This window comes from Halichoerus grypus, chromosome 6 (assembly GCF_964656455.1).
Source record: "Halichoerus grypus chromosome 6, mHalGry1.hap1.1, whole genome shotgun sequence".
Taxonomy (NCBI): Eukaryota; Metazoa; Chordata; class Mammalia; order Carnivora; family Phocidae; genus Halichoerus; species Halichoerus grypus.
This window is the reverse complement of record NC_135717.1, coordinates 170,121,689-170,144,012: the sequence shown is the minus strand read 5'-3', so window position 1 is coordinate 170,144,012 and position 22,324 is coordinate 170,121,689. Positions and strand designations below refer to the sequence as shown.

Genomic DNA, 22,324 nt, shown 5'->3' with positions numbered 1-22,324 from the left:
AGGAGGAAAAGGGAGAAGCCGGAGGAGCATGTGAGCAAAGGGGACAGCTCTGTGATGCCACGCCGTAAGAACATGGGTGCTGCTGAACAAGGGTGTGCACAAAGACATGCATGCACGAGGTGCGGGTGTCCGAGAGGAGGAGGGCACACGTGCACAGTGGGACCAAAGTGTGTCCGTGAGCACATAGTTCACTGCGATAAAGCCAAAGTACCCGAGTGCCCACATCTGTCCCTTCCCTCTGGCTAGAGAGGGCCCCAGTGTTCCGAGCTGAATTTCTCCACACCCTCCCCACCTGGGAACCTGGAGGCTTCAAGCTGTTGCAGGTGGAGGAGCAAGAGAGCAAGAGGCACCCGGGCCAGCACTGAGGCAGGAGGTTTGTGAAAGGAGTGTAGGCCCACCTTCGGGGTGAGGAGGGAGCTTCTGGGGGAAGCGAAGGTTCTAAGAAGCATTGAGGACTGTGCGTCCCGGCCAGTGTTGGACACATGCCCATGAGGAACTAGAGTCACTTCCCGGTGTCTTCCCAGCTGCCCTGAGTTCCTTTCATCCCAACCTGAGACTGGTCCACATGGGTCATGGTGTTATAAGGAGGCGGGGGTGCAATGTGCTATACAGAGTGGTCTGTGGACAAGGGCGCGTGAATGTGTACACATGGGGCAAGTATGTGTGGTGGCTGGTGTGTGCTCCTCCTGGGTGCTGTTCTCCCTACTCAGCAGGAAACCCATCATGCCTATATGCCTACATGCCTCTCCCTCTGCCTGCCCCCCACCCCACTCCTGGAGTCCCATCCCGCCCCTGCCTGTCCCCACCCCATCACCCTTGCCCCTCACCCCGGGCGATGCGCAAAACCCGCATGATGCGGATGATGGTGGGGTTGATGGGCAGTGCTGCGTTGATCTCAATCTCCTCCAGCGTGATGCCCATGACCGACAGCAGCACGATGGCCAGGTCCAGCTGGTTCCACCTGCTCAGCCAGGCAGAGGAGGGCAGGAGTAGGAGGCAGGGTGAGGGGCACTCTGGTTTAGAAATGCCTAGGTTGGGAGGAGCTTCCCAGCTCTCCACCCTCCTGCTGTGGCCCACGGGGATGTGTGGTCACCCTCCCTACTAGCCCCACCAGACCCCACTGGCTCTGGCTCCCTCTCTGCCCCCCCACAGCCTCCAATCCCTCAAGCAAGAGGCTGACCAGGCTAAATAAACATCTCTGGCCTCCTACAGGGGAGGAGGAATAAGCTATGACTTCTAGATTGGAATCCTGAGCCAGCTGCTGCCTCCGTGTGGCCTTGGGCTAGTCCATCTTCTCTGAACATGCCCTGTTTTGCCTGTGGATTACAGAGGACCCATGAGAGATGAGCTGAAGAGACATGGGAGTGTGCCCTGCATCCATCAGGTGGGACCATAATCACTTCCTATTCAGAGCTGTAGGCAGCACTGGGGGCCTCTGGCCGTCAGTGCCCACTTAGTGGGTTCCCTCCTCCAGCTGTTCCAGGCTTCCCCAGGGGTCAGGACTGCTTCCCCATCCTGCAGCCCACTCCATGCTGTCCTAGCCCAGCCAAGCTGCTCACCGATCCTTGAAGAAGCGCCTCAGCCCAAACGCTACCAGCTTCAGCACAGCCTCCAGCACAAACACAGTGGTGAACATGTAGTTGCAGTACTTGAGGGCTGTCTCCAGGGACTATGGAGGGCAAAGAGAAGCATGATCCAGACCCCATGACCTGCCCTCCACCTTCCTCCACTCAGAAAGTCTCTGCCTTTTAAGGGGAGAATTTAGTCCATTCACATTTAGTGCAATGGTTTCTATATCTGCTTTTATTTTCTCCATTTTAATTAACGTGTACTATTTGTTTTACATCGCTATTTCTTCTTCCTTATTTCTGCTGATTTGGTCCAGTTACCCCTCTTTGGAGGCAGTATGAAGTAATGGTTAGGGGTCACGGTTAGGAACCAGGCTGCTTAGCTATGAATCCTGGCCCAGTACATACTCCCTATTCACTATGTGACCTTGGGCAAGTCACTTGACCTCTCTGAGATTTAGTTCCCAAATCTATAAATGAGGGATGATAACAGTACCTACGTCAAAGTGTTGCTGTACAAATTAAGTGAGGTAATAGTCCAGTGCTGGGCACACAAGAAATACTTGGTATTGTTACTCTACTTCTTCATGTTAATTTGGAAGTTCTACAATTACTGTTCATTCTGCTAATGGTTGCCTTCCTTTTCCCTGCATTTATAATATACCTCTCCTGTCATTTAAAATAAGATACCAATTCCTCACCTGGAGGCTCAGCTTCACACTTCGTCTCCCCAGCTCCAATATGTTGAGACTTTTAGAAAGCACTTGTCCCTAGATGCTCCTCACATGCCCCTCACAAGCGCTGCGGGCAACTCACTGGGAACTGGTCGTTCTTCCCCAGGCCAGTGTTTGCCTCCAATGGTCCTGCCACAGGAATGCCCCTCCCCCAGGCTCCACGTGCCCAGGCAGTAGTGGAGGCCACATGGTAGGCCTTGAAGGCAAATCTGAGTTCCAGTCCTGGCTCTGCTACTTGTAGGCTGAGTAATCTGGGCAGCATATTTCCTCTGAGCCTCAGTTTCTTCCTCTACAAAATCTGTAGAAAGGCTCCTCCCCCACCTTTGGTTGCTGTGAGCATTAGAGTTAATATTTGTAGTAATTAATTAATATTAATATTTGTAGCATGTCTTTCAGAGTCACGTTGCACACACCACTGCCACTGGAACCCATGTTCAAGGCTGGGCCCAAATGTCACCTCCCCACTCACCGGGAACAAGTGACATTTCCCTTTCTCTCATTTGTCCTACCAAGCCATGAGCTTCCTGGACACAGGGACCCAAATGGGGGTGCTGCTCAGACTCTCCTGCCTCACCCTTTCCCTGGGTCCTGCTGAGGACCCAACTCTACCATGTGACCTCAGGCTGGGGCTGGGCCCAGGGCTCACCGTGGGCTGATTGTAATGCTCCAGGGACATGGTGACCACATTGAGGCAGATGATGAAGGTGATGAAGATGTCCAGGTAGTGGCTGGTACACATGGAATGGATGAGCAGCCGGGTGGGACAATAGGTGGCATAGTAGGGCAGCCGCTGGGCCTCTGCAGGGGGATGCGGGCGGAGGGGGGGAGGCACAGACCACAGAGGGTTGGGGCCCAGGTGGGGGAACAGAGCACAAGGGGGGAATAGCACAGGGGAGGGAGGAAGCAAGGGGAGAGATGTCAGAACACCCCAGGCCCTGAGAGTCAGATTTAGGTCTCCTCTGCCCAGCCAGTGGGGGGGGGGAGGGGGGGCGGCACACAAGGGAATGTGGTAGGAGGTGGGGGAGGGCAGGACAATGACTGTCCCCATCAACCCCAAACACGCCCAAGGCAGGGGCTCTGGGTCTGTTGGGGGGAAGACAGGGGGTCCCACAGCTCAGGGCTCCGCATCCAGGCCTTTGCCTTCAGCTGAACTGAGCCACCAGGGGGTCACCAGTGGACTTGGTGGACAGCAACAGGGGATCAGGTCACCTGGACAGGGAAATTCTGCCCAGGATCGACCCTCTGTTCCCTTCCAGCCCCGGAGGCCCAGAGGCTGGGGGCAGACCCAGGCTGGGCCGCGGCACCGGGAGGACTGGGCACAGACAGGGCGGGCGGCCGGGAGGCCCTGCCCTCCGCAGCTGCCCACTCACTCCGGCGCTTCTTCTCCAGGCGCCTCAGCCGCTTTTCCTCTCGCCGCCGAGCCTCCTCGGCCTCTTGGTGCTGCCGGCACTTGTGGAAGTTCTCCACCACAACGCCCACAAACATGTTGAGCACGAAGAAGCTGACGATGAGCAGGAAGGAGATGAAGTAGAGCAGCATCCAGGGGTTGTGGTTGGGCACGGGCTGCGGGGAGCAGATGGGGCTGAGGCAGGCGGGGCGGGGCACCGCCGTGCTGAGCCTCAGGGAGCCCCCTCCCCAAGCCGACCCCAGCTGTAACACCCTCCCTGACTCCCACTGCCTTCAGCGAAACTCCAGCCCTAGCCCTGGCACACGCAGGGGCCTGTTGACCTTCCAGCCCTCCACCACCTCCTGCCCTCAACACAGGACTCCCTGAACATGGCACTCTCTCACCTCGGGGGCCTGCCCTGCTGTCCCTCTGCCAACTGGCTCAGCCCCTCTCCTGCTCCTGCACTTGGTTCTAGACGCACAAGGCTCTGACCCTCCATGCAGAAGCCAGCTTAGCATGCTCTCGCTGCACAGCAGGGGGATTTGCAAAGCAAATGGCACAATGGCTTATGCTATCTAAGAGCAGCTTAGTGGTGGAAGATTCAGGCTAGGATGGTGAAGGGTGGGCCATGGCTGACAGGGAGAGATCCCGGGGGCTCTGGGTCCTGCTGATGCCAGTTTTAGACAACTGGGCCCCAGAGACACCATGTCCCTCCTCCACTGCCCTCTGCCCTGGCCCCAGCCCACCCCCACCTGTTGGTCCACAGCGACAGCGTCCAGTCCATTGTACATGATGTTCACCCAGCCGTCCTTAGAGGCCAGGACAAAGAGGGACATCAGGGCCTGGAAGACACAGGAAGGGGAGGGCCTACAGTGGTAGGTGCAGACAGCTCTCCATCTTTCTGCCTTCAGGAGGCAGAGAGACAAAGAGACCTTCCCTGAGAATGACAACAAACCGTTCCTGAGGACCTACTATGTGCCTGCCATATACCCTGCAGACACTGCTGCAGGTGAATGAGCACTAGACCAGGAGTCCTGGGTTCAGCTCTGAAAATTAATTTGAGAAAATTCGTGAGCTCTTGTCCCCTCGTCCACAGAATGTAGCTAATGCTTAAGTGCCTGACGTCCAGGTCTACTAACACTTTAAACTAGAAGGTTGCTGACAAACATGAGGGGCCCTGCCATCCTCACCCCAAGCAGGCCTCTAGCACCTGAAAACAGGAGCTTACGAGAGAAGTCAGGAGCCCTAAGCACCGCCCAAGCTCGGCCACTCACTGGCTGGGTGACGCGGGGCAAGTTCCTCAACTTCTCTGGGCCCCAGCTTCCTTGTCTGTAAACGGCAATAATTACCCTCACTAATGTGAGACTTTAACTGGAAGGAATGCCCAGGAGACACCAGCCAAGGCTCCTACACAGATGGCAGGCCAAAGCACGCTCACGTCCCCTCAACAGGACTACGGGCTGGTCCTGCAGCAACGGCACAGTGCCTCGCACACAGTAAGTACTCAATAAAGGTTTTCTGAGCTGGACAGCACCATCACCCATTCTTGCAGAGCCCCGACCACCAGCGGTTGACCAGAGGTCACACACCACATTCCAGAAGCTCCCCCATACTTCCAGCACACTTGCTCATTTGTTGTGGCCCAGGGCCCTGGGCAGGGAAATGGGGTTCTGGGATGGGTCTCCTGCCCCCCAAGGGCCCCTACTTCCCATCCCCCAAGGCACAGACTCCTCCTCTTCCCTTCCAGGTGGGAATGGTGCTGAGGGCTGCCTGGAAAGGGCTCAGGCCCAGGAGGAGGTCTGAGCAAGGGACACAGAGGGAGCCCTCGTGGCCAGGGAGGGACACGAAGCCTTCACATGCCAAGGGGCAAATGTTCCTGTGGGCCCTGGGATCACAGAGGCCTGAAGTGCAGAGCCTGGGCCAGGGAAGCATATAGCTGCTATCACTTCCCCATTTACAGATGAGGGCACCGAACCGCAGACACCGGAACTTTCCTGAGTGGCCCAGCAAGCAGCCAAAGGCTCTGGGCCGTGCTGTAACTCCCCCATATGCACGCTGAGGACACCTTACTTCTGGCTCCAGGGGTGTCAGCCTGGCATCGAGCGTGCCCAGAATGGGAAAGGGCTAGGGATGCTCCATGGGAACAGGGCCCGGGGCCTGGCACTGAGCTCAGGGAGTCGGGAACAAGCTCACGAACTGTCCCCACAGGCTTTCCCTCAGCTTCCTGGAATATCTTTTTTTAAAAAACCTCGGTTTTATCAACCATTGAGTCGTTAACAACTTGAAAGGCATTGCTTCTGGAAAATCTGCAGGGGCTAGGGGAGCTCCGGTGTCCCAGTTCCTGACCCCTTTCCCTGTCCACTCGTTGCTTCTCTATGGCCCCATAGCTCCTCTCCCAGAGGGCATGACGAGTGGGATCCCTGGTCATGTGAGGTGAGAGTTTCAATGGCATCCAGCCAGAGGGTCCCTGACAGAGGAGCAGGGCACAGGCCCTGGGTCCCACAGACCTGGATCCTGTTCCCTCCTTGTGTGACCTGGGGAAGGCACTCTCCCTCTGATTATACCTAGCCACCTGGCTGGGCCCTCAAGAAATAGTAGTTGTTGGGGTGGGGGGGTAGTATAAAGCTCTTTGGAGGCAGCCCACTGTGGGTTCTCATCTGGGGCACTATGCAATGGGTCAAACCCAGCAGGCCCCCAGGAGAGGGGACCAAGGGCAAGGCAGGAACTGGGCAGGAGGCCTGCCTGCCCACTGAGGTGGAGAGCAGAATAGATGGGTGCTGGGAGAGGAAACCCACCCTGGGCCAGGGGCTTGCTACACTCTGTTACCACTGCCTGCCTGGTAGGCCATCACATTCCCATTTTACAGATAAGGAAACTGAGGCTCAGAGAGCCCACACCTACAGTAAGTGGCACAGAGCTGGGATTCACAACCAGGTCTGGCTGTCTCTAAAACTCCTGTCAGGGTCCCTGGGGTGGGGGGTGTTCCCTGAAGCACCTCCTAAGCACCACATACTCCTGAGACACTCTGCACTCAGAATCTCTAAGCCTGTGAGGTGAGTTCTACCTCTACCCATTTTGCAGAAGACAAAACCGAGGCCTCGAAAGGAGAAGTCACAGGGTCAGTCCTGGCAGAGCAGGACCAGAGCCTGATCTGTGATCCCAGGCTGTCGGCACTGAAGAGCTTGTACCCCCATCCACTGGCAGGGGGCGGGGGGGTCAGGGCAGGGGTACCCGGACGGCACTCACCTGGCCCAGGTTGTCAAAATTGTACTTGTGGTGGACCCAGCGGTAGTTGGCGGCCACACAATCAGAGCGGTTGGTGATGTTGCGGGTGTCCACACCCAGACAGTGGTAGAACTTGCCCTTGAAGAGCTGGGGTGGGGGGAGGACCACAGGGTTAGCGGACCGTCTGCCAGTGCTCCGGGGGGTAGGGGATGCAAGTCAGAAAAGGGACCCGCCCCGCAGGGGGCACTTCCTCTGTGCATAACCTGGACCAAGCACTCGACCACACCATCTCACCAAGTCCCCCAACATGAGGTAGGGCTACTCTCAGCCCATCTCACAGATGAGGAGACTGAGGCCCAGTGGTGTTAGGTAATTTTCCCCAAAGTCATATGAGGTTTAGGAAGGGGCAGAGTCACTGTCTGTCTGATTTCTGGGCTCTTCCGCAGACCTCAGTCCTGGGGATGTGGACAGGGACTCCACGGGAGAAAGTTGCCCGCATATCCTCAAGGGTGAGAGAGAGAAGTAAAGGGACCCTCTCTAGGGACCCAGGCAATCTGCCTGGAAGGGACAGGGCCACTGTCCGCATCAAACCCCTCCTGCCCAGGCGGCTGTTACAGATCTCGCAGCAGCCCCAAAGGACACCTGTGCCCGGAGCTCCGCTGCAACTCCACCCCAAACACAGGACCAGGTGAGGAGACTGGGGGCCTCAGCTCAGGACTCAGACAAGAAAGAGGAAGGTCTCAGTTGCAGCTCAGACCCCAGAGGGCCCAGGGCCTTCTGGCCATCCCCCTGTCACACACTTTTATGATGTGCCTCCTTGCTCCTCCGTGTCCAGCCCTAAGGTCCCATCCTAATCCTGGGCTCCAAGCCAAAATCCGAGTTCGCTCAAGGCCCTGCCTGCGTCAGAGACTCTCCATGGTCTCCACCCCCGGAGAAACTGGCCCCAGCTTCTTAGCTGCCATTCCAGGTCTCTCCCACCTTGGCCCAGCCCACCGTCTGGCTCCTGTCTCTGGGCCAGCCATGGCTCCTGAGCTCACATCCACACATGTGCCCACCCTCCCTTGAAACACCTTCCACCCGCCATGACCTGTGGAATCACTTCTCCTTCGAGGCCCAGTGCCCAGGCCACTTCCTCCAGGATGCTTTTCCTCTTGCCCCCAGCCCAGCCCTGTGTTTCTGTGTAGCTTGGACCCCCGTGATCCCATTTACCCAGGCTTCTTTGCGCTCAGACGTTTAAGTCTGTGTCTGCCCCTCTCCCTGGACTGGGAGCTCGCGGCTGGCAGGACCGTGGGTGCTCTACCAGGGCCACCTGAGGCCCCAGGTTGGTCAACACAAGGTCGGGAGAGTTGAACAGGAATGTGGAGCCTTTTACCCAACCACGAAGCTCACCCCAATGCCTGCCCAGCCTGAGTACCCCTCACCTGCACCCCCAGGATGCCGAAGATGATGAAGAAAGCGCAGCAGATGAGGACGATGTTGCCGATGGGCTTGAGGGAAGAGATAAGTGTCTCCACTACCAGCTTCAGACCAGGCGCTCGGCTGATGACACTGGAGGCAGACAGGCCAGAGGCACCATAAGCCCACAGCCATGTCTGGAGACAGCACCCACTTTGCCCAGAATCACCAGGGCAGAGAACCCCAAACCCCAGATCTATATGCACTGCAGTGCACTATGCCCTAATTCCAGCCCCTTGGGGTCCACACCTCACCATCATCTGGAGACTGAGGGCCAGAGATGGCAGTGAGCTACCCAGGGACACACAGAAAGTGGGGAGCAGTCCTGGGGGGCCACCTTCAGCCTGGCCTTTCCAGCACCCCCCTCCCGCCAGGGTTTCCAGGCTTCTCCCCCAGGAGCAGCATCAACAGCCTGGTCCCTGTCCCCACTAATCTGGCACGTGCTATCAGAGGGCTGAGTGGATAAGGAGGGCCAGAGTGAGGGGTCCACTTAGACCCCAGGAGCTCACTAGACAGTGCAGGGATTCCCCCATCCGCGGGGGAGTCCTCACCGCAGGGGGCGTAGGGTGCGCAGGAGCCGCAAGACCCGAAGGACCCCTAGGATCTTGGCTCCCCCGGCTGAGGCCAAGGAAACCACGATGTCGATGATGGACACGAAGACGAGAAAGCCGTCCAGCACGTTCCAGCTACTGCGCAGGTAAGCCTGCTCACCGAAGTACAGGCCCAGCGAGACCACCTGGGGGCAGGACGATGGGCAGGGTGAGCCGGACTCGGCGACTGGAGACGGGGTGGGGTGTGGCCAGCCTCAGCGAGGGGGCGGAGCGAGGTCAGGTGGGGCTGGTGGGGACCTGTCAGGCAGAGGGCTGGGAGGATGGTCTGGCAGGGGACACGTGCCCCACCGCCCCCTGAAACACAGGCCCAGCGGGCCACCCCGTTTCGTACTCCCCGCACGTCTGACAAACTCAATTCAAAGCCAAGCGGTCTGGGAAGCATCCGGGAAGGAATCCTTCCCCTGCCCCCCCACCTCCAGCAGGTACCTGCATTACACCCTAAATGTTTCTCCACATTAGCCTTTCTCGCAGGATGTGAGCTCCTGGAGAGTGAGGACGTGGCTGACCCCCTCTGGGTCCCTGGAGCCCAACCTAGGGGCTGGCACCTAACAGGGATGGGCCTCCTGGGCCCTCAGTGGAATGCGGTTGATGGGCAGGTGAGTGACAAGCTTTCAGAGAGGCTGGCCCAGAGCCAGGGGCCCCAAGCCGGGGGTGGGAGAGGGTCCCGGGTGAAGCCCGGAGTTACCTTCAGTGTCATCTCGCCTACAAAGATGGCTGTGAAGATGTAGTTCGACACAGTAAGGAAGATACGTTCCTGGAAGAAGACAGCTCTCGTGGGCCCAGGGACTCCCAGAACTGCCCTGTCACCTGGTCAGCCTCTCACCTTCAGCCAAGGGACACCCTGCTGCTACTTCACAGTCTCAGGAGGCATCTCCCTCCCCAGAGCTCCTACCACACCTCCCTCCATGGCGTTTGGGGTTGGGCCTGGCTGAGCTCTCCTAGCCCCCTGAGCCTGACACAATGTCCCAGTGCAGGCCCTGGTGGCCTGCCCCTCTGCCTTGTCCCTTGCCCTGCCCGAAGGCTGCAGCCACTCACGGTGCTGCCAGCCTCGATCTGGGGCCTCTCCAGGGCGATGGTGATGCAGTTGAGAAAGATGAAGGCCAGGACGACATAGTCGAAGAGCTTGTGGGCAATGATGGTCTGACACAGGACTCGGAACCTGGGCGGGGTAGGCAGGGCACCCCATGAGTGTGGGGCCCAGACACACATGGGGACTGGGATGGCTAGAAGAGCTGACATCTCTCTTCTCTGGCCACACAACAGGTGGTGATTTCGTGTCTGCTCTCCTAAGCACATGGCAAAAACTGGCACCACAGGATAAAGGGCATCGACCTTGCCCTGGCAGTCAAGGCCTTCCAAACACTGGTGCAAATCTCTGAGCCCTAACCTCCAGCCACTCGGACACACACTCCCTGATACCCTCCGCTTCTGCCCCTGGGGCCTTCCCTCAGGCTGCTCCCTCTACCCAGACCAGTCTCCACCTCTTCACAACCCCTGCGTCACCTACTAGAATACTATCTGCCTCCAAAATCCAGCACACAGGCCTCCTCCTCCAGGAGGCCTACTGATGCCCCCTCCGGATGGGAGCACCCCGGGCTACTTGAGGATTTGTCCAACCTGGTGCCAGCACAGGAACGGCCTAGACTTGGAATCTAGAACACCTAGATCCTCCCCCTCCCCTGCAGACCCTCCACCACTGGACCAAGAGGGTCCTCTGGGGTATAAAAGACCCTCCACCAATAGCCTTGACTGGCTTGGCAGAAATCTCTCCCTCCCAGACATGCCAACCCCCTACTCTAACCTCACACCCAGCCTGGACTTGCCCACCTGTTCTCGGGGGAGAAGAGGTAGACAGACCAGTCCTCACGGACCTCGCACCAGTTAGGCTTATAGACGTCGATCATCTTGCGGACCCGGAAGCACAGGGTCTGACAAGGCAAGGATGGGGTGCAGACGGGTCAGTACTGCGCAGAGCTGCGCATCTCCGCCCACTCTGGCCATATACCAAACTGGGGCCACCGGATGAACTGCGATCTCTTCCAGCGAGACCAGGACCCTCACCCCACCCAGTGCAAGCGCGGAGAGAGGGCCTCTCCACCAGCAGCGGGGGGCGGTGGGGGGGTGTCCCTCGCTGGGGCGAGCAGTGCTGCCCCCCCCCCCCCCCGCGCTCTCCTTAAGTCCGGTCCCGCGCTAGCCCCGCCCCTCGGGCCCGCCCCCTCTGACCCGCCCCTCCCCGGCCCCTGGGCCCTCCCCCTCTCACGTAGTCGATCTCCTCCTCATCCTCCCCGCGATCCCGGTGGTCATCCATCTTGGTAAAGACATCCTTGGCGATGCTGGGCATCCTGCCATTGCAGTCTTCGTGCCCGGGGGCCGGGCCCACCGCCCGCCAGGCCGCCCGGGGGTGGGCGCCCGCCGCAGGCACCAGCTCGGCCAGGTCCATCGAGTCTCTGGTGTCGAGGGACAGCGTCCGGCGGTGGTGGCGGTGCCGGTGCGCCGGGTGGGCACCGTGGTGCGCGTGGTGGGCGTGCGGAGCGTGCAGCGGCGCGGCCCGCGGCGGCCCCTCGTCCCTGGCGCCCTCGCAGGCCCGGCTGCCGCCGCCGCGCTCCGCCGAGAGCAGGGACTCGTGCTCGGCCGACAGCGGCTTGTGCTTCAGGCTGTTCCAGCTGGAGCGGCGACTGGCCCAGGCCCCGCTGCGGCCCCACGGTCCGTAGTAGGAGCTCCGGGAGCTGGACTGGAAGGAAGCCACCACACACACAAGCCACTGTGGTGCCTGAAGGCAGCCTGCACACCCGCTGAGGCCCTAAGAGGGCCACCGGCCTGGCTAGTGGGTGACAGAGCAGGCTAGGCCCCAGCGGTCCTCTCCCTGCCCCGCTCTCACTCTTGGACATGTGGGCACCTCTAGGGTGTGGCTACATCTCCTCCTGCCACCTCACTGCCCTTGAGGAAGCTACAGCAGGTTAGGGTGGTCTTCCTATTTCACAGGTAAGGAAAAAGGTTCAGAGAGGGCTGTAACTTGCTCGTGGTCACACAGCTCGAAAATGGCAGCGGCCAGATTTGAGCTCTGATATGCCAGACCCCAAAGCCCAGCTCTTTACCTGCACATTGTGGCCAAGATAAAAACCCAATTCTCCGTAAGGGACCTACTGGCACTACTCATTCATTCATTCACTCATTCATTCTTTGTTGCCGCATCCTACTCTGGCACTGGGCATCCACAAATGCAACAGACATGGTCCTGGCTGGGTTCTAGCTGGAGAGTCTGGTCCCCTAAACCTAGGTACCAGCCTGAGGCTGAACTGACAGGCACTTCTCCCCAGAGTCCCTCACCACACGCCCCAGCAGGGAGCACTCATCCAGAGCACCCCACAAGGACTCACCAGGGAGCGTTGGTCATAGCTCATCCTGCCCAGTGACATGACACTGCTCTTGCGAGGGCCCAGGGCCACCAGGACCGGGTCCGGCTGCAGCGAGAGGCGGGGGGCGGGTGCTGCAGCCGCGGCGGGGCCCAGGTGTCCACCCAGCGGGAGATTGGGGTCCAGGTGCCCATTGGGGGTCATGGGGATTGGGCAGAGCTTGGGATCTGGAGGGGTGAGATGGAGACAGAAGGGGGGGGCAAACAAAGAACAAGAGTAAAAGAAGTCATGAGACAAAGAAACAGGGATGGGAACAGAAATAGAGTCTTTCTGGGGAAACCTCCTCCACCTTCTGGGTTGGACCCCATGTCATGTGCCTCTCCTCCACCCTTCCTGGAGAGCTCTCAGCTTGCTTTTTTTTTATTAGGTTTTTTATTTTTGTTCAGTATAGTTAACATACAGTGTTATATTAGTTTCAGGTGTACAGTAGAACGACTCGACAATTCTATACATCGTTCCTCAGCACTCATCATCTCAGCTTTCTTTTTGGGGCGGATCCCTTGTCTCCCGTGTTGAGCGCCAGCCCCGAGCTGCACCCAGCCTGGGAACCTCACTCCTGGACCCACTTCAGGAAGCAAGGCAAAGACGGTCCAGCCCAGTTACCAAGGAGGACACTGGCCCTGGGTGTGGGGAGGCTTGTTCCAAGTTGCCCAGTGGTGCCAACAGGACCAGAACCCAGGTGTCCTGAGGCCCGAGGTTTTTCCCAGCAGGCCACACTGTGAAGGGGTGAGGGTGAACTGCAGCTCCCTCTGTGGCTAGAATTCAGGAGGGCTCTGAATGTCACTGACCTCTTTTGGGGGATTTGCCTGTTTCCATTATGAATGTAAGCAAACCACAGATAATTAGCAGTCCGGGAGCCCGGGCTTGAGGGGAAACCCAGTGCTGTGCCCCTCGCCTTCCCGGATCTCTGGGGAAGCGTTGTGGTCCCCTAGGTGCCAGTGGAGACCTGTTTACCTCCACCGCCATCCAGGCCCTCCTGAAGCTTGTCAAACTCCTCCATGTTGGATGAGCTCTGGTCCTCGTCCGAGTAGGAGCGATTGGCGTCACCCTGGGAGACCATCCCTCTTGTTGGAATGCAGGTTGGCTCAGCCCTTCTCTCCCTCTTGAATTTTTCACCCCCATTTTACAGATAGGGAGACTGAGGCTCAGAAAAGGAAAGCAAGAAGCAAACGAGGACCTGGGCCATAAGCCCACATCGGCCTGACTGCAGGTATCCCCTAAGCCTCAGAGAAGGGAGGAGGCAGGATCTAGATCTTAGGGGCTTTAGAATTTCAGAAATAGCGAGACCTAGTCCCACACCCCTGGGGGAGAGGCAGGGATCCGAGATACAGCCTCCATTTGCATGCTTCCTGCAATAGGAAGCTCACCACCTAATTGGCAACCTCCTCCTTGGGACCTTGTTACTGGCTAGATGTTTGAGTTGCAGCCCTCCCCCATCCAGAATCCCCCACACCCAGTCTGGCGCAGGCCCCATGGGGGTGCTTCCTCTGCCAGGGCTACAGTCACCTCTGCCTGGAAGCCCTCCACCAGGATGGCCACCAGGAGGTTGAAGAGCACATAGTTGCCGAAGGTCATGAGGGCGACAAAGTAGAGGGAGGCCCAAGGGGAGGTGGAGGCCATGCCATTGTAGAGGACAACGTTCCAGTCCTCCTGGGTGAGGATCTGTGGGGGAATCAGGAGCACAGCTCAGCCCTGGGGTATCCCCAAGCCCCAGCCCAGCCCGAGGACAGATGGAATCCACCGGGTGGTAGAGCTGCATGTGTGAGGAAATAGTCTTGGAGGAGAATCCCAAGGTGCCCAAGCCTTAGGGCAGGAGTGGAGGGGCAGGGATGGGCACCAGGCGGTCACTCCAGCTCCCAGAGCCAGTGCAATGCCAGCCCGACCCTGCACCCGGACCTGTCTGCTGGGGTCCGGAACTGAGGAGCCTCCTTGGCAGGTCACCCCTCTTCTCTGGGTCCTCTGAAGGGCCACCTCCAAAAAGCAATGCAAGCAGCGGTCCTGGGAGAAACCCCTTCCCCTGACGCACAGAAAGACATGCTGTCGCTCACCTGGAACACCGTGACAATGGCCCAGAGCAGGGAGTCAAAGTTCTTCCTGTCGGGGACGGTGTCTCCCGTGTCTGTGCGGAGGCTGAATTTGCAGCCAAAGATGTGCATCCCGAGGATGCTGTGGGAGGAATGGAGGAGGCTCAGGGACCCACCCACCTTGTTTCATTCTCAGCTACCCGGTAAGATGGCAGGGGGCAGTACTGGTTCCATTTTACAGAAGCGAACACTGAGGCTCGGAGGGCAAGTACTCGCCCCGAGCCATTGGGGATTAAGTGGTGGTGTCAGGATTCACACCCACGTCCAGGGTGTTTCCTGCAGAAGCTCGACCTGCCATGCTCCCCCAGGCTCCAGCACTCATGGCGCCCGCGGTGGGCAGGCCTCACCTGAAGATGAAGATGAAGAGCATGAGCAGCATGCAGAAGGTAGCCACGTTGTCCATGGTCTTCATGAGCACCACCAACTGGCGCCGCAGTGCGGGCATGAAGCGCACCAGCTTCAGCACCCGCAACAGCCGGAAGGTCCGCAACACCGACAGGCCGCCGTCCGCCTGCCCCACAATCTCCCAGATGCTGGGAGGGGGCAAGCGGGGGAAGGAGGGAGAGAGAGGCAGGAGGGTTCGACAGAGGGCGGGGAGGAGAGGAGGGCAAAGGGAGGCCAGGGAGGACAGAGAGACGGACAGCTTCCATTCACTCATTCGTTCATCCCACAAATAACATGTTTCAAGGGTCATTGCTGCGCCGGGGCATGCTCTAAGTCAGGGACTCCTGACCTGGAGTCCATGGACACCCCCCACGAGAAGTCTATGGCTAGAATTCAGGAGATCTACCCACTGACCTCTTTTTGAGATTTAACATTAAATAAGCCACGGAGAACTAGCAGTCCCTATGACTTTCTGACCAGTCAAAATCGCTGACAGTTTTATATCTTATAACCGTTGATGTACATATTTCCAAATATTACTTATACTCATCCTTTCTTGGGAACGATGGTAGTCACAAGACCTGCCGCTACATCTTGCTATTTCATGTGTTAATCCAGAAGCGCGTATATTACTGAATGACAGATGTTTAAATATTTGATAACTGTGCTTGGGTGTAATTGATCTCCTTTGTGCTCTTACATGCTTTGTTTCCCGGCCGGGGTCGGTGCCTTAGATCCCCCTCCACCCCCCACACACACACCGGGACTTCTGGGCCCACAGCCTGCGGGGGCAGGGGGCAGCACCTGATGATAACAATGATGCTGTCAAAGATGTTGTAAGGGTTGCGCAGGTAGTCAAAGAGCCCAAAGGCGGCCAGCTTCAGGAGCATCTCCAGGGCGAACATGCTGGTGAAGACCACGTTGCAGATCTCCAGGATGTTGGTCAGCTCCTCGGGCTGTGGAGGCGTTAGGACACGGGACAGGGACCTGGTCAGGCCAGAGCACAGTCATGGATCCTCTCTGGATGCCCATGGGCTCCAGGACCGCCAGGGAGGCGGGTCAGAGTCCTCGCTGGAGCACAATGGCCTTGAGAACCTAACAACGCGGCTGCATCTCTGCTGTCCTAAGAGTCCACTAAGATGGCGGGACCCCACCGGGCTGACCTTCCACACATTTGGAAATGACGCTGGTACTGTGTGCCCTCAGGGAGCTATCGTGACACCCATTTTACAGATCAGGACACAGGCTCAGAAGCTGACTTAAGGTCACATGGCTTGATGCAGAGCAAGGCAAGAAGACAGGCCAGTCATTGCTAGAAAGTCCCTGTTTGCCCATGACCCCATTTAGGAAGCACTTACCCCATGCGGGACCTGTCCTTTGAACTTTACAGTTCATCTTAATCCCACACAAGAGCCCATTCTGCAGAGGAGGAAGCAGGTTCAGAGAAGGCCAGCACCCTGCCTTCGGCTGTGGAGCAGGTAAGGGGCAAAGCCAGGATGTGAACTCAGGCAGCCCGGTTCCAAGGCTCCCGCCCTTCACCCCTGCCTGTGCAGACCTCTCTCCTGAGCCTTCCCCACTCTCCCCTTCCCCAATGGTCAGCTCAGGATTGTGGGTGGCTCGAGAGCCCCGTGCCCTGCGAAGAGAAGACAGAGACCGTGCACTTGCTGTGCACAACGGCTCTTTCCTGTACTCGAGGACCCTGGTCGATGGGGCTTACTCCACACCCTTCTCAGTGGAAGGCACCAGAGCCCAGGGAGGGCAGGGGTTAGAGTCACCAGCTGGTGAGAAGGAGACTAGTACCCCTGGCCAGAGAGCCACCCTCTGACCCCAGACATGATTACCTCCTGGTTTTTAGCAGCAGGTGACACCCTACAAATAGAACCTTGTGAGCAACGCTGGTGTATAAAACAGACCACATTCTGGGCCATGACGAGGAGACAGGGTTCCAGGGCACCCCTCCCACCTCAGTTTCTTCATCCATAAAACGAGGGGGTGAAACAAGATGACATTCATTCTGGACCTCTCCACCAAAGCACCATGCAGGGCTCCAGCCCCTCTTGCATGAGCCCGCTAGCACTGTGAAGTGTCTGGTTGCTGCTCCTCACAATCTGCAAGGCCACTGTTGGTGTCTCCATTCCACAGGGAAGGACACGGAGGCTCCGACGAGTGAACTGACTTGCTCTGAGCCACCCAGCCAGGATGTGGCTGAGCCACGCAATCATCTCCAAACTGCTCTCCGCGGACACACACACAGAGCCCACCCGTGCCTTCACCCGTTCCCAGGGCTCACACACGCCACAGGTCCGCTGAGCGGTCACTACGGGCCAGGCGTGTGCTACCCAGGGCGGCCGGTGGTGAATGCATCGGGACATTGCCCCTGCCCCCAGAAGTGCGGGCTCTGGTAGCAAAGCCCAACACCCAAGCTGACCAGCACTCGGTGGATGCTAAAAACAGAGAAGAGTTGAGGATGCTTTGAGGGAACAGCGATCCTGCAGTCAGGAGCAGCTTCCTGGAGGAAGTGACCTCTCAGCAGAGACCCCAAAGCTGAGAAGGGGAGCCCAGTGACGGGGGCGGGGAGAGGAGGCATCTAGGCCGAGGGAGCAGCCAGAGCAAGAGTGGGGAGGTGAGAGAGCCGCCATCCATCAGTGCCCCAACCCCCAGCCCAGCCCCTCCACCAGGCGACAGGGCGCCTCTGGGGCCTGTGATTCCATTTGGGTTAAAAGGAGAAGAGGGAAAAAAAAAACAACCCAATGCAACCGCCCGCTTCCGACCAGTGCCTGGGAAACCTAATAAAACTGCCAGGTCCTCTCAAGCCCAGAGAAAAGGAGAAGGCCCCATTTCCATCTGTAATTACGTTTGACTCACAAAAGGGCCCTGAAAGAAGAGTGGGACCCTGAGAGGGGCCCTCGGTGGGGAGGGGCCGGGCCCAGATGCTGCTCCGAGCCACCAATTTCCCAGCCCGCCCGAACGACAGGGGCGGCAAAGATGGAAAACGGGGCCGCTGACAGTCGGTAATGACCATCACCCCGCTCTGGGCCACACACGGCGCACACACTCCCGCCCCACAACCGATGCGGAGCCGCCGCTCTCCCTCTGGGAAGGTCACCTGCTCACCCCCCGCCCCCCCACTCACAGCAGCCGTTTCTCTAGTCAAGCGCACACCTGCTAATCTTTCTCTAATGGACCATCCATCACTCCCGCAAGCTTTTTTCTGGGAGAGAGACAGCGAGCGGGAGGGAGACAGGCGAACACAGACTATTTTGTATTATGAGATGGAGGTGGGAGGGTGTGTGGAGAGGGACGGGGGCAGCCATGGGGGAGATGGACAGACAGACAAATAAGGCCACAGGGAGGGAGAGGCAAAGGCGGGGTGTGGAGAGAGGAGACAGGGGAAGAAAAACACGCATGCAAACATAATGAAGGACCAAGATCGGGACCAAGATCGGGACCTTGCAGGAGTGGGTGAAGGAGCCAGGAACGTGAGAGACAACAGGCAGACAGACTGGCAGGCAGAGGCTTTAAAGAGGCATCTGGAGGCGGCAGGGACCACCCCCCCGCCCCTAGCGGAAGAGGGGACAACAAAGGGCAGAAAGCCATATTGGGCTGGAGGCAGGAGGGTGGAGGGCAGGTAAGGAGGGGCTGCAACCTGGAGGCCCGAAGCAGAGGGAGAGGGACAGGGGCCCGCTCCTCCTGGCCCGACGCCAGGTGTGGAGGCACGAGGCTGCCCAGCCTCTGGCCATTTCTGCAGGGGTAAATAAGGGTCCTGCCGGGCAGGGGCCCCTCCGCTGTACCTGATACTACCCCCCCCCGTGGTAATGATGTCAGCTGGTGTTAAGGGTCCCCCCGCACCAGTCGGCGCCGCCGAGCACTTTCCATTAATTATCTCATCTAGACCTCAAACGTTACTCCACGGTATCCCCATTTTATAGACGGGACGCTGAGGCTCAGAGGGAAGTGACTGCTCAGGGCCAGGGCCAGGGCCAGGAAGTGGTAGAATGGGATCTCAATCTGAATCAGAGGAATTCTCCCTCCGGCCTGCCCCCTCCCACGGCCCTGACAGCTTCAACTGCCCCACTTCCCTGACTTGAGGCTCCAGTTCAGCATACAGACATGTCACTGCCCTGCTCACAAGCCTCCTGTGACTCCCCACTGCCTGGAGGACAAAGCCTGCCTTAAGACACTTTGTGGATGGACAGCACCCCCAGCCTCCTGGGCAGTCTCCTGCCCTTTGTGCACATCCTCCTCGAGGGCTCAGGTCCTTTGGGGGAAAGCCTGTGCTCCTGGTCCCTGTACCTCTCCCTCCTCTGTCTCACTGACGAACTCCTAGTCAACCTTCAGGGTCCATCTCCAGTGCCACTGCCCCTGGGAAGCCTTCCGTGACTGCAGCCCATGTTGGCTCTCTCCCCTAAGCCCCCAAAGAGCTGGAATGTTGGGCACTAAGCCAGCCCATCCTCCTCTTCCCAGAGCCATGCCAGACTGGCTGCAGACAGGAAAATAAAGATTGTTTTGAGCCATCCCCTGACCTGGAGACCTTGAATGCAGTCCCCTGGGAGCAGGGGCCAGTGGACATGCCCCCACCTGCCCTAGGAGGCTACATGCACCCCGGCCCTGCTGCCCGTTCAGCCGAACGCTCTGTTTCTTGTTGTCCAACTCGGTGACCATCCTTCAGTTCCAGGACGGGATGGGGCTGAGAGCGGCCTTGCCCAGCTTGGGAGGAGCCGTTCGCCTGGATAGCTGAGTGCCGGGAGAGGAAGAAGCTGCCACCGGAGCCAGGCCTCCCCACCCAGGCCTCCCCACTGCCTCCTGTCCGCTTTGTGGAGCCTCCACCTCCGCCTCAGCATCCTGGAGCCCTGCTCTGACAGTTGCTCACCGTGTCACCTGGGCAAGCCTCAGTTTCCCCATCTGCTCTAGCCTGGCCTACCCCATAGGGCTGCCATGAGGGTCACAAGGAATGTGACAACACATGACAGTGGGTGATGAGGGAGGGATCTGGCCCCCCCAAGCTGACCCCTCCCGACCTGCTTGTCATGTAGCCTCAATCACAGACCATTCGGGGCCTCCCCTCTCTTCCCTTGGCCTACTCAGGAAAGCAGACTTCAGCCCCGTCTAACCACCTCATGGGTCACAAGCAGGCCTGGATGACCCCCCTTTTACCTGTCACCTCATCCCAGGCCAGTCCCTGCAAGGAACAGCATCTTTGTCCATGAGGAACCTGGGGACGTTGGGATCCCTTGTGATCGGGGCAGCCATGGCCACCTAAAGGCCAGGGGAACCCGCAATCTTAGCTCTCGTCTGAGTGCCCATGACCACAGAGGCAGGGGTGGTAGACGGAGCCAGAGAGCAACCCACAGGCTTCGCCCCATTCTCACTCCCTAGCACCCCCATGGCCGTGCCAGGCTCCCTGCCAGGCCCCCCCACCTCCCCCGCAATGCCCACCCCTCCGCAGTCACCACCCCTGCAGGAAAGGGGCTGTACGCGTCCACCCGCCTTCTCCTCCCGCTCCTCCCGCTCCTCCCCGCTCTCCCCGCTCTCCCCGCCTCCCAGCGGCCCTGGGCCACCTCTCTCTGCAAGCACCACCTCAGACAGGGCTGCTCAAAATAAACACGGGGGCGGACTGTTTCCCCGCCAAGCAGCGTCTGGGAGCGGAGGGGAGTGGAGCAAATACTCCGGCCGGCCCCCAGCAGGCCCTGCTCAGAGCTCAGCAGAACAATGCCTGCCACTCAGGGCTGCTTTAAAAAGAACATTTTTTTTTAAATGCTCCCTCCCCCTCACCTTTTTCTTTAATTAATTAATTTTTCGAGGCTCCAGACGGCAGAAGGTAACCTCACCCCAAGGGTGGTGATGTGAGGCTCAAACAGAAGATTCATAAATGGTTGCAAATCAGTGAGCACCTACTATGTGCTGGGCTTCCTAATTAACCCGCCCGCCACTCTGACAAGGGTCCGTGCGCCCATTTCCCAGATGGAGCCACCGGCTGGGGAAGGCCAAGGGACTTGCCCAAGGCTCCCTGCTGGCCAGTCGCCTTGAACCAGGGAAGGAACCTGGGGGGTGGGGCGGTGGCAGGAGGTGTGTGGGGTAGAGGCTGGGCAGGGAGCCCCTGAGGCCGGGCCGCTGGGCAGGGGGTGAGGCTGTGACCCAGAGAACCCGACAAACAGGCCTCTGACAAACTGCCCTGATCTGCAGCGTATGCCGATTTCCGTGGTGTAAATACTCCCACCACGGCCAATTTCAAGCTACCAACTGTTTAAAAACAGGCTTTCGACATTCCTGAGTGTTAAAAAATCAGCTCTCGCAAGCTGGTTCCCACAAGCCCTGGTGGGAATGGTGCCCAGACCCCACTGCGGCAGCGCGGTGACAAGCCCCCTCGGTGCTACTCGCTCAGAAATGAGAGCCAGCGCCCCAACATCACCTGGTCCCCCATGGGGCCCCCCTCTAGCACCGCTGGCCTAGCCAGGCTTCTGCCCACCTGGCAGGCCTAGGCCAGGAAAGGCCAGAAGTCTGAGCCCTAGGCGAGGGGGCTCTGGGCTGCCTGTCTCCCCAGCTTTACCCCGCAGATAGCCTCCCCTCCAGTCCTCTGCAGAGACCTTTTTAATTAAGCCAGAATGCCTGACAAACCAGCAGCTCCGAACAGTGTCGCCACAGCCCCAGGGGCCGCATTTAAGAAAATTGAATAGAGCCAGCGCTTGGCGAGCTAATGAAGAGGGAAATGGGAGTGTGGCCCACCACGGGGCGCAGCGGGCGGGCGGAGGGGCTGCCGCAGAAAGAGGGTGGCACGAAGCAAAGGGGGCCCTCGTTCTAAGCCCTGCAGGGTGTCAGTCTTGCCACAGAAAGATGTGGGTACAGATCTGACCCCTCACTGGCTGTGGGACCTTGGGTCAGTGACATCCCCTCCCTAGGCCTCAGGGTCACTAGCTAACAAATGGGGTGCCCTCACAGGGCTGGAGCAAAGGTCAAGGGAGGGAACCCACCCAGGGGCTGGGGGAGCCAGAAAATGGTGCTTTTTCAAATAGAGCCAGGACTGGACTTGTCGTGCAGGCTGTCACCCCAGGGTATGACCTATGTCCTGGGGACGTGGGTGCTAGCCCCTCCCCCCAAGCCTTCCATCCTGTGTCCTTACAAGTAGCCTCTTATCTCTTAACGCACCCTTCCTGTGCTCCTGCCACCTCTTCCACGTGTTTTCCCCCCTTGGGACCCTGTCTCCGAACTCTCCTCAGCCCCAAAGCTCCAGCAGTATCCCCGATGGCCCAAGGGGCCTGGGACACACCATTCGACTCAGCCAACACCCACTCTGTGCTCTATGCACCCAGCGCCAAGGACAGAAGAGACCACGGGGCTGGCGGAGGAGGGACACAGGACAGTCTTTGTAGGGCAACCTCGGGGCGACTCTCAGTGCCTTGGGGCGGTGTGGAGGGCGGACTAAGTGGGGGGCATCGGGGACAGGAGGACGCCTCGCCGGCTAAAGG

General features: G+C 58.8%; 1 protein-coding gene across 2 annotated transcripts in view; it reads right to left on the bottom strand.

Annotated features, from left to right (window-relative positions):
• The window catches only part of CACNA1I (calcium voltage-gated channel subunit alpha1 I), a 116,233-nt gene that overhangs the window by 14,070 nt on the left and 79,839 nt on the right, over positions 1 to 22,324 (bottom strand). For both annotated transcript variants that reach the window (XM_078076647.1, XM_078076648.1), the window contains exons 11-28: positions 15,666 to 15,817; positions 14,825 to 15,010; positions 14,442 to 14,559; positions 13,900 to 14,055; positions 13,348 to 13,441; positions 12,358 to 12,560; positions 11,241 to 11,711; positions 10,808 to 10,908; positions 10,016 to 10,139; positions 9,666 to 9,734; positions 8,921 to 9,105; positions 8,336 to 8,462; positions 6,936 to 7,061; positions 4,442 to 4,531; positions 3,673 to 3,865; positions 2,949 to 3,100; positions 1,560 to 1,669; positions 828 to 961 (exon numbers count right to left, since the gene is read on the bottom strand). In XM_078076647.1, coding sequence (XP_077932773.1) covers positions 828 to 961; positions 1,560 to 1,669; positions 2,949 to 3,100; positions 3,673 to 3,865; positions 4,442 to 4,531; positions 6,936 to 7,061; positions 8,336 to 8,462; positions 8,921 to 9,105; positions 9,666 to 9,734; positions 10,016 to 10,139; positions 10,808 to 10,908; positions 11,241 to 11,711; positions 12,358 to 12,560; positions 13,348 to 13,441; positions 13,900 to 14,055; positions 14,442 to 14,559; positions 14,825 to 15,010; positions 15,666 to 15,817 — 2,791 coding nt within the window. The remainder of the gene's footprint in view (positions 1 to 827; positions 962 to 1,559; positions 1,670 to 2,948; positions 3,101 to 3,672; positions 3,866 to 4,441; positions 4,532 to 6,935; positions 7,062 to 8,335; positions 8,463 to 8,920; positions 9,106 to 9,665; positions 9,735 to 10,015; positions 10,140 to 10,807; positions 10,909 to 11,240; positions 11,712 to 12,357; positions 12,561 to 13,347; positions 13,442 to 13,899; positions 14,056 to 14,441; positions 14,560 to 14,824; positions 15,011 to 15,665; positions 15,818 to 22,324) is intronic.